General features: G+C 42.5%; 1 protein-coding gene across 1 annotated transcript; it reads right to left on the bottom strand.

Moving 5' to 3' along the window:
- Positions 1 to 209: 209 nt before the first annotated feature.
- On the bottom strand, positions 210 to 8319 carry INHA (inhibin subunit alpha). The gene is made up of 2 exons (XM_075180978.1): positions 7529 to 8319; positions 210 to 2134 (listed from the first exon to the last, which is right to left on the bottom strand). Exons 1-2 carry the CDS (start codon positions 7896 to 7898, stop codon positions 1224 to 1226), a joined length of 1281 nt encoding a protein of 426 aa, XP_075037079.1. The 5' UTR covers positions 7899 to 8319; the 3' UTR covers positions 210 to 1223.
- Positions 8320 to 10083: the final 1764 nt, after the last annotated feature.

Below are 10083 nucleotides of genomic sequence, written 5' to 3' on the forward strand. Positions count from 1 at the left end.
CCCCACCCCCCACCCTTAGCCCCTGAAGTGTATCAGATCAGATTCATCAAGCCCCCTCCCCGGGATCTCCCTGAAGCCAACAAGGAAAAGTTGGCAAGTATGACATAGATGGATGAAGTCAAATTGAAAAGATCAGAATTTAATCATTTACGTGCCATCAGTTCAATCGCCCATTGCATGAAAACAACTTGCGCAGGCAGACAGAATGATCATTGTTAAGCCATTTATTTTTGTATACTTCAAAATGTCAAACAGAATATATTCAGATGGTTTCATGTGTGTATAAAAATCATTCAGTGATGAGATCATTTATAAGTTATATAATTCAATTGATGGTGGTCACACACTGCAATATTGTCAGCAATGTCCCTATACTGCGGTGTACTTGGTTACAAAATAAGAGCAATGTCTGATATTTGTATCAGGACAAGTCTCAAGATTGTCACATCGGTGTCCAGATTAAGATTAATAAAATCATTGTATGTGTGGACAGTTTTAATCGGATTCTCTGCCTCTGCGATGATAAAAGCAAATTGAGGGAGAAAAATTTGAAATCCTGACTTGGGGGTATATTTTCTAAACTGCGGGTTTGAAAAAGTGGAGATGTTGCCTATAGCAACCAATCAGATTAAAATGATCATTTATTTAGTACATTCTACAAAATGATAGATAGAATCTGATTGGTTGCTGTAAGCAACATCTCCACTTTTTCAAACCAGCGGTTTAGTAAATAGACCCCCTGGTGATTTAAAGCGCTTGTCATTCCCACACACTGGAATCTTTTCATAAATTTTAGCAATAGTCATGAGAATCAGTCAATCAATTCCTTAGGAACCAGTAGTGACATAACCCAATCGACTACAGGGTTTGCATCCTAGTGAATTAATAAACTACATACTCAGGAATATTAATCTCCATTGTGCATAGATGCAGCAGGTTGTATGGTAACAAGGGCCATCACAGACCCCTGTAAAGAAACTATTCCAGATTCTGTTAAAAAAAAACTAAAAACTAAAAATGGAAACTGGAAAAATTAACAAAATTTTGTTATAAAAAAAAATCTAAAGCAAATACTGAATTTCTACAATTTTGCCATAGTGAATTATGATAATCTTAATCCATCTTAAATCTGTGGTATGGTCTTAGATGTGGTATGTGGTGTTGGGGCCAGTTCCTCATACTTGTTGGCATTTTCCAGAACCGGAGTCGTTTTGGAGAAAGACTTAGCTGCAGGCACAGTCCTGGGTCAGCAGGTTGGGGACAGTCTCGTATCGGAAGGAGAATCCTCCATCCGTGGTGGTGGTGACCCTCAAAGGTTTCATGGTGCTGGGGAGCGCAGCGCAACAGTTCCCCCAATGGAGTGCGGTGCTTAAGCCGTGGCTTGGGGAACAGGTGCCGTGGCAGTAGTGGAACTGGAAGGTCCCAGGATGAACAATCCACTGGTTCCAGCCTAGCTCTTCAAAGCTGATGTTTAGAGAACCTCGATGACATTTGGCGCTGTCCGCCCCCAAAGCCGGAGGTCGCTGCAATAGTTCCAGGGCAGAGGGGGACCATGGGATGCCAGACCGCCGGCCACGTTGGCTGGGGCAAGTGCTATACATGAGGAAGGGGGTATATTCAGGCTGGTTAGAACATGGGCAGGCGGGACAATGGACCATTAACACAAAAAGGCTTCTTGACACGTAATTCAGAAAAGCGGGGGCCAGGTGGAAGACCGTCCAATCGTCCATCTTCAGCACCTTGGAGGTGGCCACCGTGACCGGCTTCTGTTCCGATAGCACTTGGATGTCCACCAGATTCTGTAGGGAACTCTCTTTAATAGTACTATTAATAGACGATATAGAGCCATCGCTTTCATCGTAATCATCCAGGGTGGGAGAGTCGTTGGGGGGTAGTTGTTGCTCACGAGGAAGAGATTGGTCAGGCAATACAGTGCTAAGCACACTCGGCCCCTTGATTGGCATAGTTAGGGGCCAGGATGAGTTGTCTACTGGAGACTCTCCAGTGAAAAACCAGAATTGCACCGATGAGACTCTACGGCTCAGGATGTGAGGAGACGGACGGAAGACGTAGGTAAAGCTGTTGTCTGCTTCTGGCTTAGGGGCATCCAGGGCTGGAGTCTCACACAGAACATCTGTAAGAAAACCATTGGACATTATCACATACATCAATACAGCTCTGTATCCTATCTCCACAGTCTACTGTGCACATTCCTCTTATAATAGCTCCATACATGGACATTTGACAAACATATTATTTAATAATAAAAAACAACATACTACAACATTCAGCACTGTATAAGTAGGCACAAAATGGTATCTAATTATAAGCGTTTTGTGTCTTGGAAACGTACTGTACATAACTCAGGAGTACAGGAATCTAGGAATGTGTAGTTTAAGGATTAAAGACCTGATCATGCAGTAACTAAGTGACACCTAGTGGCAGTCTATAGGAAATACAAAGAGTACAGAATAAGTGACACCTAGTGGCAGCCTATTTAAATCACATACGGTACAGTATTTCTAAACACTAACCTAGGCATCAATAATCTGTGACCCTCCAGCTAGGGTCATAAAAATTATGCGCTCCCTGACCAATTATGATCCAAGGCCTTACAAAACTTCCAAGTGACGTTTTCATAGTATGTAGTCTATGGTGTGTACTCTATATTGTGTAGTCTGTACTCTATGGTATGTACTCTATGGTGCGTACGCTATGGTCAGTACTCTATGGTGTGTAGTCCGTACTCTATGGTAACATAGTAACATAGTTGATGAGGTTGAAAAAAGACACCAGTCCATCAAGTTCAACCTATTTTGGATCTCCTGCCATCCTGCATTTATATTTGAAATTGATCCAGATTAAGCCACCGCCCATCTGATTCAATTGTGAAAATCCCCCCAGACCCAATATTGCAGTACTATTTTTACCCTATATCCACTAATATCCTTCATTTTATTTAACGGTCGTATCCCTGGATACACTTTTCCGCAAAAAAATTGTCTAACCCTTTCTTAAACATATCTATTGAATCTGCCATCACAACCTTCCCTGACAGTGAATTCCATATCTTGACTGCCCTTACTGTAAAGAACCCCTTCCTTTGCTGGTTGCGAATCTTCCTCTCCTCTAACCTTAGGGGGTGACCACATGTCCTGTGTATGGTCCTTGGGGTAAAAAGTTCCCATGAAAGTTCTCTGTATTGACCCCTAATGTATTTGTACATAGTAATCATATCTCCTCTTAGACGCCTCTTTTCTAAAGTAAACATGTCTAAACTGGCTAACCTTTCCTCATAACTTAATGACTCCATACCCTTTATCAATTTTGTCGCCCTTCTCTGAACCATTTCTAGTTCCAAATTATCTTTGGTATGTACTCTATGGTGTGTAGTCCGTACTCTATGGTCAGTACTCTATGGTGTACTCTATGGTGTGTAGTCCATACTCTATGGTCAGTACTCTATGGTGTGTACGCTATGGAGTGTATGCTATGGTCAGTACTCTATGGTGTGTACGCTATGGTGTGTACTCTATGGTGTGTAGTGAGTACTCTATGGTATGTACGCTATGGTGTGTACTCTATGGTGTGTAGTGAGTACTCTATGGTATGTACGCTATGGTGTGTACTCTATGGTGTGTAGTGAGTACTCTATGGTATGTACGCTATGGTGTGTACTCTATGGTGTGTAGTGAGTACTCTATGGTATGTACGCTATGGTGTGTAGACAGTACTCTATGGTATTTACGCTGTGGTGTGTAGTCAGTACTCTATGGTATTTACGCTGTGGTGTGTAGTCAGTACTCTATGGTATTTACGCTGTGGTGTGTAGTCAGTACTCTATGGTATTTACGCTGTGGTGTGTAGTCAGTACTCTATGGTATTTACGCTGTGGTGTGTAGTCAGTACTCTATGGTATGTACGCTGTGGTGTGTAGTCAGTACTCTATGGTATGTACGCTGTGGTGTGTAGTCAGTACTCTATGGTATGTACGCTGTGGTGTGTAGTCAGTACTCTATGGTATGTACGCTGTGGTGTGTAGTCAGTACTCTATGGTATGTACGCTGTGGTGTGTAGTCAGTACTCTATGGTATTTACGCTGTGGTGTGTAGTCAGTACTCTATGGTATTTACGCTGTGGTGTGTAGTCAGTACTCTATGGTATTTACGCTGTGGTGTGTAGTCAGTACTCTATGGTATTTACGCTGTGGTGTGTAGTCAGTACTCTATGGTATGTACGCTGTGGTGTGTAGTCAGTACTCTATGGTATGTACGCTGTGGTGTGTAGTCAGTACTCTATGGTATGTACGCTGTGGTGTGTAGTCAGTACTCTATGGTATGTACGCTGTGGTGTGTAGTCAGTACTCTATGGTATTTACGCTGTGGTGTGTAGTCAGTACTCTATGGTATTTACGCTGTGGTGTGTAGTCAGTACTCTATGGTATGTACGCTGTGGTGTGTAGTCAGTACTCTATGGTATGTACGCTGTGGTGTGTAGTCAGTACTCTATGGTATTTACGCTGTGGTGTGTAGTCAGTACTCCATGGTATGTACGCTGTGGTGTGTAGTCAGTACTCCATGGTATTTACGCTGTGGTGTGTAGTCAGTACTCCATGGTATTTACGCTGTGGTGTGTAGTCAGTACTCCATGGTATGTACGCTGTGCTGTGTAGTCAGTACTCCATGGTATGTACGCTGTGGTGTGTAGTCAGTACTCCATGGTATGTACGCTGTGGTGTGTAGTCAGTACTCTATGGTATTTACGCTGTGGTGTGTAGTCAGTACTCCATGGTATGTACGCTGTGGTGTGTAGTCAGTACTCTATGGTATTTACGCTGTGGTGTGTAGTCAGTACTCTATGGTATTTACTCTGTGGTGTGTAGTCAGTACTCTATGGTATGTACGCTGTGGTGTGTAGTCAGTACTCTATGGTATTTACGCTGTGGTGTGTAGTCAGTACTCTATGGTATTTACGCTGTGGTGTGTAGTCAGTACTCTATGGTATTTACGCTGTGGTGTGTAGTCAGTACTCTATGGTATTTACGCTGTGGTGTGTAGTCAGTACTCTATGGTATTTACGCTGTGGTGTGTAGTCAGTACTCTATGGTATGTACGCTATGAGCCACAGTCAAATTTGGATCAGATCTATGGTGGTTAATATGAAAAATTCAGAGTCTCCGTCCACCAGACTCTGACTGTAGATAAAATGTGCTCCGGGTATTTTCCCTCCCAGTCACTGTAACATAACTGTGGGCAGAGAGAGAACATACTGTGGTGATATCTAACAGGTGGGTGGGAAGCGTTGTGCTGGGTAATCCCAGTTAATCACTGTAAAAAACAAAACAAATGTATAGGAAGTATATCCTGATTGAGCCTTGTGCCAACATAAGAACATTGTGATTTTCAATCATAGTCCCAAGACCTGCGTTCTATTCTTCACCTCTTCATGATATTGTTACAAAATAAAAAGACTTTTCGCACCTATGTTATTTCCCCATAGAACATATAGGTTAGGAGAGACAAGTCCTATTCCATTCAATTTGCTCAATATTTTCAGTTGCGTGAAACTAATTATCATCACCTGAATCTTCTTGATGTCACTGAATATTTACCCACTTTAGGTGACAAAAGATTCAGTGACATCGGATTCGGTATGAAGTGAGTGGGACAGTGTTCAGCCCCCAAGATGAAATGTTACGTAATATAGATTTTGTCTACTCTTTAACAGACATTGTTTTTCCATGCATGCGTTTACGAGATCTTATTGTGACATAGAAACAAATAGAAATCCAGTGAGATCTCTGCACATCATGAACCTGAGTCATTAAGGAAAGTCAGGCAAAAAAAACCGAGTAAATGTTCTCTGGGACAAACCATGTTACAATGCAAGGGGTACAAATTAGTTTATTATTTTGCACATGAGTTATATACTGGCTGCTTTTTGATCTTTCACACAAATACTTGATAGCTTTATATTACACTGAAATTTAAAGTTGATCTAGGACATGTCCTACACCAACTATAAATCTGCCATCACATTTTAAATTTTTCTCCCTCTCCAATGCAACATGGTTTTGCCTAGTTGCAAAATCCTTTTTTATGCTTTGCTCTCCTTAATGACTTAGGCACCATGTGTCATCATCCTGCACCTCCCATTCATCAGCTTTTCAGCTTCACACAGGTTTTTTTTATTAATCTAAAGCACAGCAACTTGTAACAGTTGTTGAACTACAAACCCCAGCATGCTTTGCTATAATTCCACAGGAGTATGCCCAAGCACAGATTCCATTAATTGTAGATTTACATGCTTTGTATTTGCACAATCTTTGGTAGCTTGCCAAATAAATATTTAAGTCTGACTCTTGGTCTAGTCCCCTCTCACCATGTTACATCCGCCCCACTAGCGTCCTTGAATTTAATCTGTATTTTTCATTAGAAGATACTAGTAGGTTAATTGATATTTCAAAGTAAAATAATCTCGTAGTGAATGTTTTCTATGTATAAATTTATAATCAAAGTTTGCATTCCAAGACCTGAGCTTGCTCCATCTGCAGTTACCTCATTGGGTGAGTAATTGTCATTTGCAAATATTACGGAAATGTTTTCTGCTGGAAGAAAGTGATGACTGCAACAAATATAGGTTTCCTTTATGCATCTGATCATGTCATGTGTTATGGAGAATATCGTACAGCAATCATTTATGTATTCCTTGTATGGTAAATGATGTATCTCTCTGTTAAGCTTGCACTATGGGCATTGCATATAAACACTTGCCATCAATTAAATAATTAATTCCAGGTAACTGCAATAGGAAACTAAGGGTCTTATTATTTTTTTTTTTTGCTTTGCTCTCTGTAAGGAGAGCAAAGCAAATAAAAACGGAGTAAGTTTGTTTCTGCACAAACCATGTTGCAATGCAAGGGGTGCACATTAGATAAATAATGACTGTTTTTTTCATGTAGCACACAAATATTTGATAGCTTTATTTGTACACAGAAATTTAAAGTTGATCTAGGACATGCCCTAACCCTATAGACCTTTTCCCCACATTTTAAATTTACCTCCCACTCTAATGCAACATGGTTTTGCCCAGGTTCAAAGTTACTCCTTTTGTATGCTTTACTTTCCTTAATGACTCAGGCCCTAAGTGTTTAGTTTGGGAGCAAAGCATTATGTACTGGGTGGAAGGGGTCATGTAGCAGGGATTATATTAAAACAAATTTCTCACCCTGACTGCTTTTCACAGTATGATAATAAACAGTTTCAGCTTTTCCCATTTATTTTCCAATTTCAGTAACTTGGCCTGAATTAGTTAATGGATGTTAAATAAGCAGATGCTGCACCCAGATTAGGTTACATGCATGCCTGGTAATTGCAGCAGGTGCACGTCATGTATGTTTGGATTTTCATGGATGATCTGAGAGTTTCTAATGTTTAAAACATGTATTTTATATCAGAGCAACTAATTTAGATCCATCTACATTGTTTCTTGTAAAACCTACTTTTGTATTCATTATTTATTCACTAACCTGATGAAGGAAAGAGAATGACCTGCGACGTGTCCTCCAGACCAGGCTGACCCCGTTGGCTGTGTCTCTTACGCAGGATCCTCTGCTCCACCTTGATGGGTCTCATGGGGTGCTGCGATGGGGCTGGAGATGGGGCGGTGGATGGAGGAGGTCCAAGTGCGTCCACAATCCGTGTCTTCACCTTGTCCAGGAGGAACTGGCGGTCATCTTCTGGCATCTCGCAGCTATGCCCCATCCTGTGGCACATCAGTGCCAAGAGCAAGAGAAGCACCAGATTGGGTGAGGACATTCTGCGGTAAATTGGCCACCGCAAACGTGTATAACCCAATATCACGAGGGAACTTTTGTTCCTACTATCATTGCTCTTCATGTCTCATCGGCAGTGCTATGAACTTGGATTCTGACCTTCTTCTCCTCTTGATATCTCCACTTCTGTGTCTCTAGAGGTCTCCTAGAAATGCTCAGTATGTCTGCTTGGACAATGAGTGTATTGCTTCTCGTATGTCTCTAGATATCCTACGTATCTTCTCCTAAATGTCTCAATATCCTCCTGAAGTGTCTGCTCCCTGTGGATGTTGCAGGCTGCTCTGTCCTTCTGCAGATTCTCTTATGTCTTATCAAAGCTGGCAGGGACTTAGCACTGGGCACACACAGAATATTATCTGCAACAGACGCCTGGAATGTATTGTTTGCCCCAAGGATAAAGCCGTGATCAGACCACGCTGGCCAAGAGTTTCACATGGGAACGACCCCCCTCCTTTTCAGACAAGACCTTGAGATGGAGAACAAACTCACAACATGCTTTGTCCTATGTGCTCCCACATTTACAGATTCTCCACTGGACTATTCTGGGGCTTTATGGATGACCAAATCCAGAGGGCCATGCAGAGAAACTTGTAACTGTGCTTAATAGAGCTCCCTCTACTGGTGAGGTAACAAAAGCACAGCTAATGGTATTTCAGGAAATCGTGGGAAGTGAGCAAATGGAGGGTTCTTGTACTAAGTGTAGAAGTAGACAACAACCAAAAGGGCATTTACTCTCATGGGACGGATGTAGAGGGGGAATTATGTCAATTTGTCTAGCGTACCTTGCGCAGAAAGTTGGCGCACGCATATGCTTCTATGCACACCTGCGCCACTCTGGCATTTACTCCAGTCTGCACCTGGAGAAAAGGCATCGAGGAGGGAAGGGTCGGTGTGCCCAGTACAGTAAAGACGTGTCTTACGCAAATGCGGCACTTGCAGCCCTGCCCAAAACTCGCATGTACTCCTGTTAGGAGGCGTTTCTTTTGCACCTGCTATAAGGTAGATGCAAATATGCGCTAATGATGATGACTTATCTTAGACCAGGCGCATATGCTGCTGATGTGGAGGTGGACGCAATGTAACGCAATATTCACTGTATTTGTAAGTTTGCTGTATATATAGTCAATGAATAGAGATGGGATACCGACTGTCAATTCATGCTGTGATGTGATTGGCTGGTAACACACAAGGCCAAATTCTGCCGCCAAATCTTCGCGCTCAACTACCGAATGAGGTGAGTACAACAGCTCTGAAAAAAACGTTCACCTCTAATCGGCTGCATTCTACTGAAGGCTGGTCCCGCCCACAAAATGTCTTCCTCCGTGTGTACGGAACGGTCCTAACTATTGAAACAAACTACGACAAGTATTATAAAAACCTATGCTTTCCATTACACCAGCCAGCACTGGGGGTAGGGTACTAATAAGGGGAGTTGCTTAAAGCTTATGACAAAGTTGACAATTTTCTCACTCCTACAGGGTAGGTCAAGTGGCGAGTGCAGAGGTGTGACGTGGCACAGATAGTGGCGTCATTTGGCCCCACAGTGAAAGGGCGCTATTGCATGTTCATGGGCAGCTGGGCCAAAATGGCGTGATTCATAGCGAAATGCGTCATTAAGGTCCCCGCCCAATTCACTAAGAAGTGGCCAGGGTGAGGGAGGACAGCCTGCTATTCCGGGAGAGCAATTTGCGTATCTCCTGGACATTCCGGAAGACTGGGCAAGTAAGGATTAGGCCACACTGGTAATATGCCATCTGCGACAAATCTTTACCTGTCTCCTGTAATATATGGAGTCACACGGGACTAGAGTTGTCGCCTCCCTATCTATATTATGTTTCTGCCCTATTAATAATACCACCTATTTTTACAAGTCATGGGGCAACTATATCTTAATAAAATGACAGCCAATCTCCAGCATAGCTGGTCTCATATCAGATACGCAGGAGACGGTGGCTCAGTGGTTAGCACTTCTGCCTCACAGTACTGGGGTCATGAGTTCAATTCCTGACCATGGCTTTATCTGTGTGGAGTTTGTATGTTCTCCCCGTGTTTGCATGTGTTTCCTCCAGGTGCTCCAGTTTCCTCCCACACTCCAAAAACATACTGGTAGGTTAATTGGCTGCTATTAAAATTGACCCTAGTCTCTCTCTGTCTGTCTGTCTCTGTGTGTGTGTGTTAGAGAATTTAGACTGTAAGCTCCAATGGGGCAGGGACTGATGTGAGTTCTCTGTACAGCGCTGCGGAATTAG

This window comes from Mixophyes fleayi, chromosome 7 (genome assembly GCF_038048845.1).
Source record: "Mixophyes fleayi isolate aMixFle1 chromosome 7, aMixFle1.hap1, whole genome shotgun sequence".
NCBI classification, from domain to species: domain Eukaryota; kingdom Metazoa; phylum Chordata; class Amphibia; order Anura; family Limnodynastidae; genus Mixophyes; species Mixophyes fleayi.

Bases quoted from the DNA above. Each gene is read 5' to 3' on its own strand.
- INHA (XM_075180978.1), bottom strand. From the start codon at position 7,898: ATGAAGAGCAATGATAGTAGGAACAAAAGTTCCCTCGTGATATTGGGT. The intron at 2,135-7,528 runs GTTAGTGAATAA...GTTTTCTTACAG, and splicing joins CATTCTCTTTCCTTCATCAG to ATGTTCTGTGTGAGACTCCA.